Source organism: Myxine glutinosa, chromosome 5 (genome assembly GCF_964187855.1).
Source record: "Myxine glutinosa chromosome 5, kmMyxGlut1.1, whole genome shotgun sequence".
Taxonomy (NCBI): Eukaryota; Metazoa; Chordata; class Myxini; order Myxiniformes; family Myxinidae; genus Myxine; species Myxine glutinosa.
In genome coordinates, this window is record NC_136265.1 from 143,863,853 (window position 1) to 143,882,706 (window position 18,854).

An 18,854-nucleotide genomic window follows, 5' to 3' on the forward strand; every position below is an offset into this window, starting at 1 on the left:
GCTCAACCGAAGGTGGACCTTGCAACATGACAATGACCCTAAACATACCAGTAAATCCACCAAGGAATGGCTGAAAAGAAAGAAATGGAGGGTTCTGGAATGGCCAAGTCAAAGCCCGGATCTAAATCCCATCGAGATGTTGTGGGGGGATTTGAAACGAGCTGTGCATGCAAGAAACCCCTCAAACATCGCACAGCTGAAGGAATTCTGCATGGAGGAGTGGGCAAAATTTTCTCCCAGTCGATGTCAGAGACTGGTAGACAGTTATAGGAAACGCCTACTTGAGGTAGTTTCTGCCAAAGGGGGCAATACCACCTATTAGAGCCAAGGGAGTACTTACTTTTTCCACATGCGAAATTTGCATTTATGTTTATTTAAATTATACAATGGACTACAAAATGTAAATGTTTCATGATATTTGTTATATTATATCACCTTTATCTATCAATATTGTTGAAATGAAGATCAAATAGCTGTATGTTGAAATATGTTGAAAAAGTCAAAACTTTACATGGGGTGTACTTACTTTTTCATGTGACTGTAGTAGGATTGTTACCTCCGCTACCGAAGGTGGAGGGATGTTAGGTTTTCACCCCTGTCTGTTTGCTCGTCTGTGAGCAGGATATCTCTAAGAATTGTGGCTGGATTCGGATGAAATTTGGTGGACAGGTTGTGTGTGTGTGACAAGGACAAATCGATTCGATTTTGATGAAGATCCGGATCAAGATACTGGAATTAAAAACAAAATTAAAAACAAAAAAAGACAGTCTAGCATCCTGCTTTGCTTGTTAAACTCTCGGCCTGTGGCATACAAGGCCGCCTTCATTCCTGGTTTTCCGGCATCCTTCAATCACGCAATCAACGTGTTGCTATCAATGCAAGTCTCTCTTCCCTTCTCCCAGTGGAGGCTGGAGTTCCTCAAGGCAGTGTCTTTGGCCCCAATCTTGTTCGTCATCCACAATTGATGACCTCTCTGATGATCCGGAAAACCCTTTCTTCACTTTTGCAGATGGTTTCACATTGGGTCGTGCAGTTCCCCATCGCACTGCTAGGCAGACCGCAGCTGCATCACTCTGTTCACCTGTAAATTATTATATTCTGGTCTTATAAATGGAACATGTCCTTCAATCCTAGAAAATCTCTATCATCCTGGCGCTCCAGAAGGATAATCTCACCTATTATCCCCTATAACTATATACTATGACTATAACTATATACTATAACTTATACCTATCACCTATGTATAACAGATCACTATAACTCACTTATTTACCTCCTTTGTCATCCACTGGAAGAGGTTCAATCTCCCGAATGTTGGTTGTCCCAGATGGTTGGCCTGTTACCCCCACTGCAAGTCCAACCTTGCACGTGTGGGAAAAAAATTTTTATCGAGATGCTGGTGCATTGTTATTTCCCTGCTCTCAATATTAGCAGACAGTTCTTTAAGAAGATCTCATATTTGTATATAACAGGTTTCCATGCGATGGACTTGTTTTTGTTTACTCCTAAACTGTTGACGGACTTCGGACTTCATGGTTATAGTACACATCGGCTCAGTTCTCGAGGTTTTTCTGCACGGCAGTCGTCCAGTGGGCAAATGGCCGAGTTGAGAAATTATTTGTCGCAAACACCCACAACTATTAACGAAAGATGTAACCATCACTGGACTCTCCCTGTCACGCAGAAATCAAGAGTTATTATATTGGGAGCAAGAGCCGGATTAGCAATGGAGTTTGGAATATTCCAATTCAGTCACGATTGGATAAGGACGTCACCCACAGTTGCTTTGAACGGGTCCGATGTGACAGAAATATCGTGAATCTTTGGCACCCAACAACCATTTTGCGTCGAAGTGGAATCGGTCTTTTCCTCGTGGAATCTGGATTGCGACTGAGTTTCATTACCTGATGCACACCTTTATGAAGAGCATGCTGCTGTGTATTTCGGGGGGAAATATGCTCTGTATGCATGTTGGGAATATTCATTTTGAGTTTGCGAGTTCTGTCCGAATACATTGTGCTCGGCTCGCTGCATTGCTTATTCATCCTCTTCATGATGGAATGTTCTTCAGCAGGATCTCCTACTCGTATGCAAGTATAAAGAAACCTTTGACACGGCTCAATTTGCTAGTAGCCGTTTAATCATTCCTGGCTCGAGTACATTTTTCATTAAAGCAGCTATTTGATTAACACCAAGCGACACTAACATAGTTTCGACTCGATGTTTTAAGATGTAGGATTTACTGTCACTTTTGCTCGTCAAATTGTAATTATTGATGTGCATCAGCAGCAGCAGCAACGTGGACGTATTTCCAAAGTACAGTCGCGGCCAAAAATATTGGCACAATTGCACCTTTTTCAAATAACTCACAATGTTCTCAAAAAATAAGTTGAAATTGACAAAAGTATTTGGTCTCCACCATTCTTTATTTCACTGTTAACATTACAGAACCTTTGTTTTTGATTCAGAACTTAATATATCCTTTTAAATCAGAAATTAAAATAGAAATGGCATTGATAACATTATTGACACCCTTGACTTAATATTTGGTAGCACACACAGTCTTCCCACAAAATAACTGCAGTCAAGTGCTTCCTATAGCCATGAATGAGCTTCCTACACCACTCTACTGGCAGTTTGGCCCACTCTTCTTGTGCAAACTGCTCCATTTCTCCCAGATTTGAAGAGTGCCTTCTCCCAACTGCTGTTTTCAGATCTGCCTGCAGGTGTTCAATGGGATTTCGATCTGGACTCATTGTTGGCCACTTCAGAACAGTCCAGCGTTTTCTCTTGAACCATTCCTTGGTTTTTTTTTTGGTTTTTTTGTATACAAGGTCGAGGCTCGTGTAAGAGCTAACATTGATCACAAAAAAGACAAACTGACACATAAAACATAAAACATATGATAAAGGGAGCGGGAGAACAAGATGGAGAGCAGGGGCATCGGGAGATCTGTGGGAGGGAGAGGGCTTGGGGGGAGGAGGCATGTGAAGGGGTGGGGAAGGGTAAAAAAAACACATGGACACTGCTAGGACTTCCAGGAAAGAAGTCGGTATTTCAAAAAAGTTGATCTGGGGTGAATTAACGGGGGTAGAAAAGATCGAGGTTTTGGATGGGGGAAGATAAGATATGGTGTTGGACAGCCGTTTTAAAGACCTGGAGGGAGGAGTGGGATTGAAGAGAGAGAGGGAGTTTGTTCCAGAGGCGGGAGAAAAGAGGAATGAGGTAAGGGAGGGGATTGGAGGGGGAACAAATGGGTGTTTTTTGAAGTGTGGTTGGGGTCATTATCCTGCCGCAAGACCAATGACCTTCGACGGAGACCCAGCTTTCTGACACTGGGTTGAACATGGCGCTCCAAAATGCCCCGGTAATCTCCTGATTTCTGATGCCATGCACACACTCAAGGCACCCAGTGCCAGAGGCAGCACAGCAACCCCAACACATCACTGAACCTCCTCCATGTTTGACTGTACAGAAGGTGTTCTTTTCTTTGAAGGCTTCATTTTGTTTTCTGTAAACATAGAGATGATGTGCTTTCCCAAAAAGCTCGAATTTAGTCTCATCTGTCCACAGGACACTCTCCAGTCGGGTTCGCAAATTTTGGCAAACTCCAGTCAGGCTTTATTATGTTTCTCTCTCAGCAGTGGGGTCCTCCTGGGTCTCCTACCATAGATCCCCCTTTCATTGAATTGGCGACGGATGGTGCGAGTTGAAACTGTTGTAGCTTGTGTCTGAAGGTCTGCTTCAATCTTTTTGGCAGTTGATTGAGGTGCTTTCTCCACCATTCGAACAATCCTTTGCTGCAATCTTCAATCAAGTTTGCTCTTGCGGCCACGTCCAAGGAGGTTGGCTACAGTACCATGGGCCTTAAACTTCCTGATAACATTGTGTACAGGCACATGAAGGTCTCTGGAAATGGACTTGTAGTCTTGAGATTGTCCATGCTTGGCTACAATCTTGTGTCTGACCTCCTCAGACAATTCTCTGGTTTTCTTTCTTTTCTCCATGCTCATTGCAGTACATACAGTGACACAAAACAGCAGAATGACTCATTTTCTCTATTCAAACTGGTTGAATGAGTGATTTTTATATTGCAGGTACCTGCAACTCACCATCGGTGGGTTCAATTCCAAAGTAAAGGAGAATCACCTGCTTGAAATCTAATTATTTCTTACAACTTCTAAAAGATACCAATTATATTGTCCAGGCCATTTTAGGATTCTGTGTGGAATAAGATAAGATTTCGTAATCTTTTCAGCTTTTTTTGTTTTGTTCCACTGCAAACTAAAGAAATACATTTGTGAATACCAAAATATATTTTTATTTTACAAATTTTCTGGAAGAAATGGTGCATTATTTGAAAAAAGTACAAGGCTGCCAATATTTTTGGCCACGACTGTATATACAGTATGCTGTAGGCCTATACTCACTAAAATAAGTTCATTTCCCAACAGCAATCAAAGCCTGTTGCGAAGTTGAGAATATAGATTGTTGTTTTCATAAAAGGAAGTCTGTGTTCTGAATTTATTTAATAAGCTTATAGCCCATGAGCAGGTCTGATCTTTCATTCAGTTTCATCCATTGGAGGGGTGCTATTTATCTTCGCTTGAATAAGTTTCAGAAACATTTTCTCATCAATATAAAAAGTTCGCATCGTTAATTTTATCCAACACCACGTGGTTTCTGTTAATAATCAGCACTATTTTCTTGTCGTGTAGCTGCTTGAGGGTGGGTGCAGTGAATTGGTCATGCGGCGGGCGTAGTAGTATTAAGACCAGGCCAATCATCAGCCATTTGTCACAAGAAGCACTATATTTATTCAGCAATGGCCTCCAACAACAACCACGGTCCCCGAAAAAGGCCAACCCCCGCTTGCGGGGAAAAATGGCCTCTAAAGGTGTTTAAAAATTTTTTTTTAAATGGCCTCCTCCATGAATGGGTGTATTGTGATGATGTCGATAGAAACGTCGTCAAAAATCGCCCCAACTATAAATGGATTATGAGGTTCTGATGAAATGAGGATATAATAATAATGAGAGGTTGTGATATAAATGGATTGTGTGTGTGTGTGTGTGTGTGTGTGTGTGTGTGTGTGTGTGTGTGTGTGTGTGTGTGTGTGTGTGTGTGTGTGTGTGTGTGTGTGTGTGTGTGTGTGTGTGTGTGTGTGCGCGCGCGTGCGAGTGCATGTGTGCGTCAATGCCAACGGTCCACATCTTTCTCAGGCCCTCCTTCCACTCGGGTCCGCCAAATCTCAAGCCCCCTCCCAATCAGGTCCACCAAATCTCAGGCCTCCTACCACTCGGGTCCGCCAAATCTCAGGCCCTCCTTCCACTCGGGTCCGCCAAATCTCAAGCACCCTCCCACTCAGGTCCACCAAATCGCAGGCCCCCTTCCACTCGGATCCGCCAAATCTCAGACCCACCTCCCTGTGCATGCGTGCGTGTTCTCCTCGATGGGTTAAAGTTGGGAAAACCCATCAAGCCACAGGCGCCTCCCCCTCCCACCACCAAAGCTGCCCACGAAGCTGTTGTGTTCGGCACGTTACTGGATCTCACGGAGCTCGGTTCCCTGCAGGCATAACATGGCTCAAAAGGGAGTTGCCAAATCCCAGGCCCTCACTCACAGCATGATGAAGTTGGAGAAACCCAGGAAGCTATCATGCTAAGCCGCATTCTAGATGATTCGCGCGACCTTGGGCGACACATGCACGGCCTTCTGCCCGATCAAAGCCGCCACACACGGCACGAATCCTCGATCTTACCTCACTCTCTCACATCCTCAACGGATGGAGCTCTACAACGGATGGAGAGGACATCATAGCCCAGGCTTTCCCACCCGGCAGCATGGGGCCCACAAGTCTCACCAAGCTCCAGAGCCAGGCTGCTCAAATGCACGTCAAACGGCGTGACACTGACCACCATCTCGTTCCACCAAAACTGCTGTTCTCAGGTAAGTCTTTACCGTCTTCGAAACTTTGAAGCTTTGAAACTGTGTATGCATGTGTTTGTGTGAAGCATGCTTTATGTGTCTATTAATTACGTACATCTATGACTTAATTACATACTCTTGAAATGTACCTTTTAACCTTTTAGACTGCTGAGACCCCTTCAACCTTTGGAGATCCCTCAAGACCCCCAAGATCCTTAAGGCCCCTGAATACCATTAAGACCCAAAATGATCCCAAGGACCTAAAAGACCCCAAGGACCTAAAAGACCTCGAGGTCCCAAAATACCCGGAGGACCCAAAATACCCTGAAAAACCAGATTATCTAAAAGACCTTGACGACACAAAATACCCAAATGACCCAAAAAGTCCCTCGAACCCAAAATACCTCTTAGTACGGCAGGCAGTAATGCGATAATGCAAATTTTATCCATCGTACCAAAATGGGCCCGCTAGTACATCAACAATGTGACAGATAATGATTCTTTGGATAAATTGCAATACTCCAGGCATGATTATTCCCTCTATAATATTATTGACAGTCGACATTGTTGCTACCTGTTCTGATAGCTCTCAGAAACTGCAGTTGGACTGTCTGATGTGTCAAGTCTTGAAGCAATGGGTGAATGGAAAAGGCTAAAAATGCCAAATGTCACTCCTCAAAGCCTTCATTTTTTTACTGAATTACCTGATTATGATAATTACAACAGAACCATTATTGATTACAAGACTTTGATACTTCATTTGACAGGCTTTCACAGTCGGTTGTCTTGATGTATGTATAATTACTTTTCTTCCATGATTAGTTAGGAATCTGTGATGTATCGAAAACGAGAGTGGTTGTGATTATTTATGAAAAATCGCCGTGTTTCAGTCATGATAATTATTTTAATAAAGCAAAGACAACCATAGGATTTTGAATTTTGAAATTATGTTGTCCATTGTTCAAGTTCACTGAGTACAATAGCCCAATGTATTAGTGGTGTTGGGGATACAAGTCCTTAAAAATGGCTGAATTGCCAAAAATCGGCTTTTTGGACCTTGGTATCTTCAACTTCAACACCCCACAGCGCCGTGTTGGACAGAGATCTCATGGAGAACTTTTTACCCAGAGTCAACCACATAGTTGTCCATTCATCTGCAAAATTTCAAGTAGCACCTCAGACGTGGAACGAAAAACGATCTCCAGCTGCTTTTTCCACCTGCTGCACACGGCCTATTAGCACTATGTAAAACTGCATGCTTTGATATCTTTCTGACATGTGTAATAACTAAAGTCCACATGTTAACAAGCTTTTGCATTTTTTACCTCCGCCACCAAAGGTGGATGGAGGTTATGTTTTCACCCGTGTCTGTCAGTTTCGTTGTTTGTTTGCCTGTGAACAAGATATCTCAAAACTTTGTGGACGGATTCGGACGAAATTTGGCAGAGAGGTAGCGTATGTGACAAGGACGAAATTTTTAGATTCTGTTGAAGATCTGAATATGGATTCGGATATGAGAATTATTTAATTGTTCCAGTGATTCTTCAACATTAGGAGATAGGGCCAAAAACAATACATAGCGGGATATCTCAAAAGTTATGGATGGATTTGGACGAAACTTGTTGGACAGGTTGTTGTGTGTGAAAAAGAAGAATCGATTCAATTTTGGTGAAGATCCGGATCCGGCTAGTCGAAATTTTTAAGTGATTCTTCACCATTGAGTGATTATGGCCAACTAGACGGAGGTATGCTCTCTACTGAGTGCCGTTTTAGTTTATTTCTGCAGCATTGCATATGCTTCTTCATCCCCAGATAGCAAGCTGTTTTTGAGTCCTGTGTTTGATAGCCAGCATTGCCGCTGTACAAGCCTTGAGTGAATCTCTTAAATCGCCATTTTTGGTACACAAAGCTGTGAAATATGGATCAGTGCTGTATCTTTGAGCTTTGGCTCCTTGACTCGGCAGGAGCTGGGGTCGTGTGTGTTTTGATCCGCATACTTCGTTTCCAACCGTCCGCTCCACAAGCATCATTTGTTGTTTTGACCGAAAATAAACATCTCATTCATGATATCTCACCACAATTGCAAATACAAAGCTACGTCTGCATCAGGTGCTTTCTCTTTGGACCTCTCAAGGTTGTCTGGTCTTGTATTCGTTCCCCTGTAGAGGTGGATCTAACTAAAACTAGTCCTAGTGCTGTGTTAGTACAAGGTGGGAGGAGGGGGGGAATACTTTTTGGACCACACCATATTTTGGATGGAGATGCAAGTCTGGCTCTGCCGTCTGCATTTGGTCATGGATCTTTCTCCATTTTGTGCCACAGCGCCATTCAATTCCTGGCCTCGAGCTTAAATAGGATATAATATATAAAAAAAATAACCACCTTTAGAGGCCATTTTTCCCCGCAAGCAGGGGTTGGCCTTTTTCGGGAACCGTGGTTGTTGTTGTTTTTTGGTCCCCTTTTTGAAGCAATGTTTTACGGCCGGATGCCCTTCCTGACGCCAACCCTTTTTGCCGCCTTTAACGACAAACAGGGAATTACCAGTGAACTGGTACTCAATTAGCCGACCTCGGAAGGATGACAGGCTGAGTCAACCCCCCTGGCGTTAATTCAGCGATCGACCGGGATTCGAACCCAGGATCCTAGGATCCTAAGCCGGCACCCTAGCCGCTAGCCCAACACCATGGATCAACATCAGGATATTCAAGTAAATTTGCTTTTGCTCTGCAGTCATTTTCTCATAGTTCCTTTGTCTGGTGGTTAAATGTTTATTGTTTAAGGCATTTCACCACATGCTTCATCTTTTTGGAAATGCCCCCATACTGTGTCACATATATGAATTATTGTTCATTTCTACTTACCCTCGTACAGAGTATGGAAAATAAACGGCTCATCATCATTGTAAAGGAGATGTGTAGAAATGAAACTAATGCTGAGAGTGACATTAATACAATGAAGATAAATAATTTGATAGAGCAAGTTAATGGGGTGTGCATTTGGCACATGTGGGATCTGCTAAGTACCCTGTTCCCATACTTTAAGTTTCCCTGTCTATCGTTGTGCAAGATTAATGGTTGGAAATGTGGTGGAATAAAATGTCTTGCTGGAAGCCTGAGTCACAGGTCAAGGTGCTGAGCATGAGTTGGTGTGAAGGGTTCAGAAGGGCCTTTGCGAAAATATGGCCATATTTGTAAATTGCAGATATTAAGTTCCAACTGGTCTTGTCTTTGACGACATTGTTTCGGCTGCTTTCTCCAGCCATGTTTCTTGTTTGTACAAGTGTTGGCCATTATTGGTTGTAATGTTAAAAAACACCTTGGCTTTCTTTTATTTTATTTTCTTTCTTTTTTTATGGTGTGAACAGCCTGTGATGGGGAGGTGGAGGGGTGGTTGCAGTGGGGGTACTTGTGGGGGTACTAGACAGCTTCAAGCATAAGCTTAACTGTTGACAAGTGACATAAAGCCGAGCTTATATCGAACCAGTCTGAAGATTCGAAGCATTCAACATTCCTTAGTGTCAATACAAAGGAAACCGCAAATAATACCATTAAGAAGTATGATCCACCTCCTCTGTGCTTTGCCTTCTCACTTGTCCTCAATATGTCGTATCATGGACAAAATGCCACAAACACTTGGCCAACAAAAAGCCAATAAATACAATCAATAAATTAGCCCTTCAAAACGTCCTGCGGATGAAGTGCTCACAGTAGTTCAAATTATGCCAAAAATATATGGAGGCGTGTGTATTTATCTGAATAAAAATACATCGATATCGATTTCTTCTTAATTGTATATTGAAAAATAAAAAAGTAAATCCTTGGAATGTTGGACTGTTGTGAGCATATTTCATGCGTAGCAAGTTTTGAACAACCCTCATAAATAAATAAATAAATAAATGGACACATAATAAAACAAGCAATACATTGACATGAATTAAATTTGGTTGAGGGAATGAAACGTCAACAAAATTATTTGTCTTCATATCATTTACAGAATTTTGCAAACGGCTGTGCTTTGCGTAAAGATTTCCAACGTGGTCAAGTGACGGTCTCTGAAGCTCTTGCGATCCCATAACCAGCCAGCACAGTTTGTTTTTAATGAGGGAATCGTGGGAGAAGTGGGACATTCACAAGCACGCCACTCCACTTGATGCTGTATGCTTCCCATGACATGTGAACCATGCTCAAGTCCTTGGCTGTATCATGTCTCTTTCGGTTCATGAAACGACAGGCTGTTGTTCACTTAATGGCCCATCTTCCACAGACACAAATGATGCAGTGGCCATTTCTGGTCCAACTGATCTTTGCTCTTGGCTACCTATAGATCCCAATGCGTGCCCTGTCCCACCTTCATGTTGCTTCGTTGATTCACAATTTGGAGAATGCCATTTATCGAGGCTGTTAGGACCAGGTTTTTGTGATTGGTCCAGCGAGCTGATAGAATATGGTCGATCTTGCACTGTGCTTGGCTTGGGGCAATATGGAAACCCAGACAAGCGACCAAACATTTCACCCTTGAAGAGGCCCGATCCTAAACCACGATGTTCAGCCTTTCCTGAAGAATTGGGATGGAGATGTGCATGGGCCAATGGAATTGATGAGTGCTCTGAAATTAGATGAGCTAAAGGATATCCAAGTGGGTCGGTGCTCGAGTGTGCCAACGCGTGGCCAAATGGGTACCCGAGCGGGTCAGGATGCAGCAATCCCAGTGACTCAGGGCTAAACTGGTTGAGGTTGTGTCGCGGTGGCTCAGTATGAACCTGATTGGGCCCCAAAGCATCAACCTGTTGCACATGAGCTTGCTCACAATGTTTGATGTGCTTTAGTCCATCAGATGGCAAAGCACAATTTGGCTCACTCCGTTGCTGGCGAGACAGGATGGGCCTTCTGTGGAGAGCCTCAAGTCTACTCTCAGGGGGGTCATCGTCAGCAGTTGGCATCTGCTGTACAAACTCGAGAAGTGAGCATGTTTTGAGACCCAGCGCTAAGATGTTCTTTCCAACGAATACTGCAGAGACATTTGCTTTGATATACAGGATGAGTGTGATGGCTCTAATAAACACAGCCACAATGTTGATTGCAATAAGGCTGAGTGCTGGGTAGAGTGTTGTGCTGCGGTCCAAAAGTGAACCGAGTTCACTTAGTGATACGCAGGGCAGCACCAGGAGCAAGATGTAGCAGTAGAAGAATGTCAAGTTCTCAGCCCAAAGTGGTGGGAGTCCAGTATCCTGAGTTACTATTGCGGTGATTATTCCTCCGGTGGCTTGGCTGGTTGCTGCTGCATTTGCTGTGCCTTTAACCTCAGTTTGCTGCTCCCAAATGGCTGCTTGCACATCCAAAATATCCAGAATGTCAAGGGCCACTATAAACACATGGCTTCGGATCTCCTCCTTCTTCTGTAGTAGAAAAAGTCCTTGTGCATATTCTGTTAGAGTCAGCGTACGCTCTGATCGAAGATCTGCGATGCCCAGAGGCCTGTCGTGCCGGTGTCCGCTTCTTGCATAGCTCTCGATCCCTTTGGATCCCGAAAGATCTTCAGATAAAGCTTTCTCACCGGTGGGACTTTCACATGAACGGTCGTTGTCTTCGTCAACTTCTTCATCTTTAATTGAGGCCACTGTGTTGTTGGGTGCCAGTTGTCGAAGGCAGTCGAGCCGATCGGCAGCGATGAGGAGGACGTAAATACCTGGCACACAAATTGAGAGTGAAAGTGTGAATAGCTTTCGCGCTAGGGTCGAGTCGTTTCCAGTGTTTCGGTAGTTTTGGCAGACAAAGTAGAGCTTGATTTCGAGTACAAACACGTAAAGGAACCATTGGATCGAGGAGTATGCTCGTCGCGTTGTCGTCGCCTCATCACTGACGCATACAGCCACATACCTAGGATAACGGTGAAAGATAAGGACAGTGAATGTCATGGCAAGGTCATCACAAAGTAATTTATCTGAAAAAAAAATGACGTTTGCAATCATTGTTGATTTTTAACTTCTTTTTTTTTTTTTCTCTCGTCTTTCTATATCGGGTAGCTGTATTGCTTAATTGCTATAATTGCAAATTTATTCTTGCATATATGTGAAGGCCATAGCTTACCATCTTTAATTGGAAAAATCCTGTGCACTGTTTTGTCTACATCTTCAAAGGCTGGATGAATCATATTTCATTATCGAAAATAGTAGGCCATGTATGACCTTAACAGGGCAAATTCCTCTAATATTACATGTTTGGTGACCTGTTTAATGCTGGAGCTGTTATTTAGTTTAGCCTTAAAGTGTCCCAGCAAACAATATGATTTCTTCATGAAATACTTGTAATTGTATGTAAAGCTGGAGCTTTATTTAAAGGGACCTGAGAAGAAAGGGTAGTGATAGACACAGCAAAGCGAATACCACGGGCATCAAAGAACCCTGGTACTTTGCACCTGAGCACGAGCAGAAAGCAGAAGTCGCCCACCATGATGAGGATGGTGATGCCCAGACGCTGGTCTTGCGGTTGCTGTGCCACTAGGAATGTGTCGGTGAGTGCTTGACTAGCCAGCACCATGGCAAGAGCCAGGCACCCATGGCACCGCTTCCCCGGCATTTGCGGCATTGGATGTGAAGATGGCCAAGTGACGCGTCCTTTAGAGCCTTCCCCACCCCCTCTCCCGCTGCCACTCTTTCTTCCTTATTTTCTGTTTGGCACCACAATTTGTGCAGGTCAAAGGTGCTGAGAGCGGGTTGAGATATCTTTCAGACACAAATATTTGCACATTCTGTTCTTAACTGTTGGATTAGTTTAATTAACGCAAGAAATAGAATCCATGCGGGAACATCGTAATTTATGGCAAAATAGACTTTTTTTTTTTGTTTCTTAGCTCGCTGTTCCATTAATCACTCATGTGTCCTCTGTGTGAAGCCACTGACATTTGTGCCCCTGCCTACAGTGATGGGACACGCCACACTCAGAGATTCTACTGAATGTGTGTACTCGCCATATGTCTGCCTTACAAATGTCCAAAGCTGTCCGTCTGCTTCCTTGTCCAACTTTTTTATTTTTTTGGACCTTTCTACTTCTCTACCTGCACACTTGCTTCCCCACCCTTCCGTCTGATGCCCTCGATCTGCTGCTCAGTCACGCTCTCATGGAGGGCCTGGAGCGTCGCCGCAGATGAGGAACTAATGGTGTCCAGATCAGATTAATGTGGCAGCCTCGTCTCATGAGCAATCCCTCTCGACGCTGCCTCGGGCTCCCTGAGTGGCGCCCACGACAGATATTCAGGCTCAAGGCCGGCCACCCGCATCGCCCTTTTCTACAGCTCTGTATAATCCCCACAGCTCGCCTGCCATCCTGGAGCTGCGGGGGCGAGGGTGGAAATGCATCGAGAAAGCAAAGCATTAGAACGGTTCAAGCTAAAGGGACCCGATCCTTGCACGGCCACCACTGGACATTGCTGCCTCTTATTTTTTGTGGCCTAAGTAAGGAAATGCATAAAGTGATGCACATTGTTTTCTCCAATTGGGAGTGGCTGCGTCGGAGATTGAAAAGGGGAGTTTTGATTGCATGCCGAGAACAAAGTGTGTCAATCGTTTAGCACGGTACGGAAAAGAAAGTTTCATTTGCATGGCACCACGTGGCCCTCAAAAGGAGATGTGCCAAGGTGGGTTCAGGACGGAATTATTACACAATACAATTTGAAATGAGTACGGTACTTTCTGACATTAATGACCGGTGACAAAAAGGTTGGGGATGGAGGATTTTAATGAAGTGAAGAATAGTATGGAGATGAAAACAACTGTAGGAAGGGTTCGGCAATCATCATACCCAATCCACTTTTTAGATTATGTTTACTCAATGGTTGTTCTCTCGAGTCGACACGTTCTGCAAATGAAACATCAACTGTTTTTTTCTTTTTACACGTATATACATAATCCATCCCATTATTACCAGAGCCACGAGCCAGCCGCATGATGATGAATCTCCTTTGGGAATAAGCAAGTTTGGAAATAAATTTGTTTGCTTATGTTCATTTTGCATGCTGAATTCCGGTGTGAAGATTGATTCCAAGCATAAGGCAAAGGTTGGAGGATTGATTGCCTGGTGGAGGGTCTGTAATTGAGCTCCAGGCCGGTTGGGGAGAGATCTGTCTGGCTTAGAGAATGAATGGACAAAACACAGCTTTAATCAAGAGTGTGTGCATCTGTCTCCAGGCGAATTCTCCAGTTCCTGGAGTTGTTCAATTTTGTGTCTGTGCATGGTTATTGCGTGGCTATCACTCCAATGGGACCAGTTGTTTATTACTTCACAAATATAGTGCTATTTTGACCCTTCTTCCTCCTCCATGCCTCACCTTTCTCCCCCATATACTCCATATGGAATGCCTCTCCCCTTCCCTCATCTTGATTATGTCGAGTCTCCTCGGGCAATGATGGCATTGCCTTTCTATGGCTCGTACACAGGGGTAAGTGTGTGTTATAGACGGGGGGGGGGGGGGGGGGGGGGTCGCCACTCCTCTCCGTCTCTCTGCTGTCGGTGGGGAATTCACCCTCTTCCATCCGTGCTGTTGGAGTCAACTAGACTCTCATCCACCAGATGTGCAGAGCCATCTGCCATTTAAACCGCATGGCTGCGGACCGTTACCACACCTTACCCACAGGTGACCTGTGGTTATGCAAGGCAGGGGCATCCATATCCCTGAGGTATTAGAAGACACCCGCATACTCGCATCCCTCATCTTACTCCCATCTCCTTCCAAACCTTTTTATTTCTTTGCTCGATTTAGCTCTCCCCCTTTGCATATATTACAAACAATTGGCCTTCTCGCACTTGCCTCTGAGCTATCAGGCCTGAGTTAGAATCCCAGCAGACAAGACGAGGCATCAATGTGTCTGCCGTCCCTCAGGTGAACGTTAAACTGGGTGCCAGCATAAGTCGGTAGATGATAAAGATCCCACGGTCACCTTCGCGAAGAGTAGGCGAACTATCGCTGACACCCTGACAAAATACTAAATTCCTGCTCTGACCTCCAGGGAAGGGGCACTGCATTAGCGGCACAGCTGCACCCCCAGCAAATATGCCACCCGTAGCCATGTGCTGCATACGAAAGAAGAAGAAGAAGAAAGTCAGCCCTATTTACCATATTGTGTCATCAGCTTTACGATTGCATGCATGTCGGGTTTGTTGTGGAACAGCAGGGAATGTGGTGGAATCATTTGTTGCACCGGATTCCTGCTCCATCTGTTTTCAGACCATTTTGTTTGCCATCCCTTATCTGGGCACAAAAACACAAATGGCAACTGATGCTTACTGTGCCGCTAGCATTGTTTGTGCCATCTTGTTTCCGGAGCCCACCTAAAGCTTCTGCAATTCAAATATTTAATGCCTTGCACTGCTTTGCGTGATGCGTGATGTCACTGCTTTGGTGTGTGGGGACATTAATTTTTGCACCAGGATACACACAGAGTGCTGACCCACTGAACGTCACGGATTTAAGTAATTTGCGTAACCCATAGGTCGGCAACCTGCGGTTCAGGAGTCTCCTGCGGCTCTTTAAGGACTTTTGCTTGGCTCCCGACACGAATTTTAATTGTGAAGTTAAAAACACAAAACTTCTGTGAACATCCTGCAGTAAACATGTGATTGCATTATAAATTATTGTATGTTTGTGTGCTGTTATTGAGATTGGGTTTACAGACAGCGCCTTCAGAAAGTATTCACGCCCCTTGACTTTTTTTCACATTTTGTTGTTACAGCCTGAATTTAAAATGGATTAAATTGAGATGTTTTGTCACTGATCTCCACATAATTACCCCATGATGATGTCAAAGTGGAATTTTTTTTTCGGCATTTTTACAAAACTATTAAAAATGAAAAGCTGAAATGCCTTGATTCAATAAGTATTCAACCCCTTTGCTGTGGCACTGCAAATTGAGCTCAGGTGCATCCAGTTTCCCTTGATCATCCTTGAGATGTCTCTACAACTTGATTGGAGTCCACCTGAGGCCCATTCCATTCATTGTCATGATTTAGAAAGAAGCACAACTTTTTATATAAGGTCGCACAGTTGACAGTGCATGTCAGAGCAGAAACTCTACCATGAAGTCCAAGGAAATGTCCGTAAAACTCAGAGATATAATTGTGAGGAGGCGTATTTCTGGGGAAGGGTATAAAACAATTTCTAAAGTGGTGAAAGTTCCCAAGAGCATAGTGAGATTTATTATTAGGAATGAATGAATGAATGAATGATCGTTTTAAGGCCATTTTCCCCGCTAGAGCAGGGGTTAGCCTTGCGGGCCCCATGACAATCATGGTTCCCTGTTTGAGGCAATGTTTTTATGGCCGGATGCCCTTCCTGACGCCAAGCCTTGGTCGCCTCTTACGATGCGCAGGGATACGGTGTATCTATTCGAAATCCGGGTACACTACACACCGTGATCATTCATCCCAGCAAGCTGGTACTCAATTTGCCGACCTCAGAAGGATGACAGGCTGAGTCAACCCCCCTGGCGTTAATTCAGCGATCGATCGGGATTCGAATCCAGGATCCTAGGATCCCAAGCCTTTAGGCACCCTAACCACTAAGCCAACAACAGATTTATTATTAGGAAATGGAAAGAATTTGGGACTACCCAGAATCTTCCTGGAGCTGGCTGTCTGACCAAACTGAGCAACCCGGCAAGAAGCACCTTGGTCAGGGAGATGACCAAGAACCCAATGACAACTCTGACATAACTACATAGTTCCTTGGCTGAGATGAGAGAACCTGCTGGAAGGACAACAGTATCTGCAGCACTTCACAAATCTAGTCTTTATGGGAGAGTGACCAGGCGGAAGCAACCCTTGAGAAAAAAGGCACATGACAGCATGCCTGGAGTTTGCAAAAAGGCATGTGAAAGACTGAGAGCATGAGGCAAAAAAAAGATTCTGTGGTCTGATGAGATGAAAATTGAACTCTTTGGCCTGAATGCAAAGTGCTATGTCTGGCGGAAACCAAGTGCAGCTCATCACCGATCTAACACCACCCCTACCGTGAAGCATAGTGGTGGCAGCATCATGCTATGGGGATGCTTTTCAGTGGCAGGGACTGGGAGACTTGTAAGGATGGAGGGAATAGTTAATTGAGCCATATACAGGCAAATCTTTGAGGAGAACCTGCTTCATAGTGCAATTGACCTTAGACTGTGGCGAAGAATTTACGTTCCAACAGGACAATGACCCAAAGCATACAGCCAAAGAAACATTGGAATTGTTTCAGAACATGAACGTGAAAGTCCTTGAGTGGCCCAGCCAAAGCCCAGACTTGAATCCCATTGAGAATCTGTGGAAAGACTTGAAGATTTCTGTACACCGACGCTCCCGATCAAACTTGACAAAGCTTAAGCAAATCTGCAAGGAAGAATGGGAGAAACTCCCCAAATCCAGATGTGCAAAGCTGATACAGACCTAACCAAGAAGACTCGAAGCTATAATCACTGCCAAAGGCGCTTCTACAAAGTATTGACTCAGGGGGTTGAATAATTATGTAAATTAGATATTTTTGTCTTTCATTTTTAATTATTTTGTATTAAATTCTAAAAAAAATTCTACTTTGACATTATGGGGTATTTTGTGTGGATAAATGACAAAAAAAACAACTAAATTTAATCCACTTTAATTTCAGGCTGTAACACAACAAAATGTGAAAAAAGTCAAGGGTGTGAATAATTTCTGAAGGCACTGTAAGTATGGTGTCACATTATTTGTTAAGGTCCGTCTCATATTTATGTATAGTGCAGATCTTAAAATACTGCAGTTTTTAAAACTGAATTTGAAAAATGTCTTTTCTTGTTGTTTTGGTTACCGACCCCTGGCTTAACCTCACTTTGGCATTGTGAGAGAGACATTACAACAATGGAGTAAATGAAGAATCACTGCTGTTTTTAAATGGTGCAATTATGTAATTATAACTGACTTGGTGTAATTATAACTGATATTAATTTAAGGCATTAATGTCTAGGCATACTCACCTCTGGTATTCTTCAATACATTTTTTGGACTTGTCTCCATCTTGTTTAGCCTACCCCTCCCCTCCCGCCCCAACCCACCCACCACCCTCAGAATGGGCTGGCAGGATAGCCTAGACCTAGAGGTACGCGCACTCACCTTTGAGCTGTCTTGCCTGGGTTTGAATCCCAGTCCAGCTATAAACTCCCAATCTGGTGTTTCATCAACGTCTACCTTGGATGCCCGTTAAACCAGGTGGCCCCCTTGCTGGTATTCCTTGGTGGACGTTAAAGATCCCACGGTGTCCTTCACAAAGAGTCGGAGAGCTATCGCCGGCACCCTGGCCAAATTGCAAATATCGGCTCTCACGTTTATGGGGCACTGCAACTGTTGCCTCGATCATGCCACCATCAAATGATACTTCCAGCAGCCATGTGCTCCATATGAAAGGTTGTGGCCCAACCTGAGGATTCTTTAAAAAAAAATTAGCCACCACTATCTCCCTTCACTTTGTGCTTCACATAATACAGCTGCAGCCAATCTGTTCATAGAGGGAATGTGAAATTGAAATTTAAGGAAGTAAATACATTGCAAAAAGTTGAAAGTGTATCATTTGACAGCTTTATGGCCTCATCATATGTATCATTTGACAGCTTTATGGCCTCATCATATGTATCATTTGACAGCTTTATGTCCTCATCATATCCCCGTTTATTTCACAGTCTGGCATCCAAAGAGGCCTCCCAGGACGGAGCGTCCATGCTTTTTACCTATTTGACCATTAAAGATTCCCGACCCAGCCCACCTGACGTGGGGTTGACATCTCTCCTGGGGTGCGAAAGGAAATGTCATCATCATGCTCCAAAATAATTTTTGACAGTCAAGTAACTTGCTTTGTTTTGCTACGAAGTTGTGAAGTGACAAAAGTGTGCGCGCATGCCCGTTGATGAAACATCGTTGGAAATGCCACAT

At 43.9% G+C, this 18,854-nt stretch overlaps 2 protein-coding genes across 2 annotated transcripts in view; one reads left to right on the forward strand and one right to left on the reverse strand.

Annotated features, from left to right (window-relative positions):
- Positions 1 to 18,854, forward strand: part of MRPL11 (mitochondrial ribosomal protein L11) — a 193,399-nt gene that overhangs the window by 58,225 nt on the left and 116,320 nt on the right. The gene's annotated exons all lie outside the window — the stretch shown is intronic.
- On the reverse strand, positions 10,145 to 12,503 carry LOC137440025 (transmembrane protein 121-like). Its single transcript, XM_068136380.2, has 4 exons — positions 12,343 to 12,503; positions 11,561 to 11,804; positions 11,228 to 11,323; positions 10,145 to 11,155 (listed from the first exon to the last, which is right to left on the reverse strand). Exons 1-4 carry the CDS (start codon positions 12,501 to 12,503, stop codon positions 10,145 to 10,147), a joined length of 1,512 nt encoding a protein of 503 aa, XP_067992481.1.

Bases quoted from the DNA above. Each gene is read 5' to 3' on its own strand.
- LOC137440025 (XM_068136380.2), bottom strand. From the start codon at position 12,503: ATGCCGGGGAAGCGGTGCCATGGGTGCCTGGCTCTTGCCATGGTGCTG. The intron at 11,805-12,342 runs GTGCAAAGTACC...CCGTTATCCTAG, and splicing joins TGCTTTCTGCTCGTGCTCAG to GTATGTGGCTGTATGCGTCA. The intron at 11,324-11,560 runs GCACCCAACAAC...TTTCTACTACAG, and splicing joins TCGACTGCCTTCGACAACTG to AAGAAGGAGGAGATCCGAAG.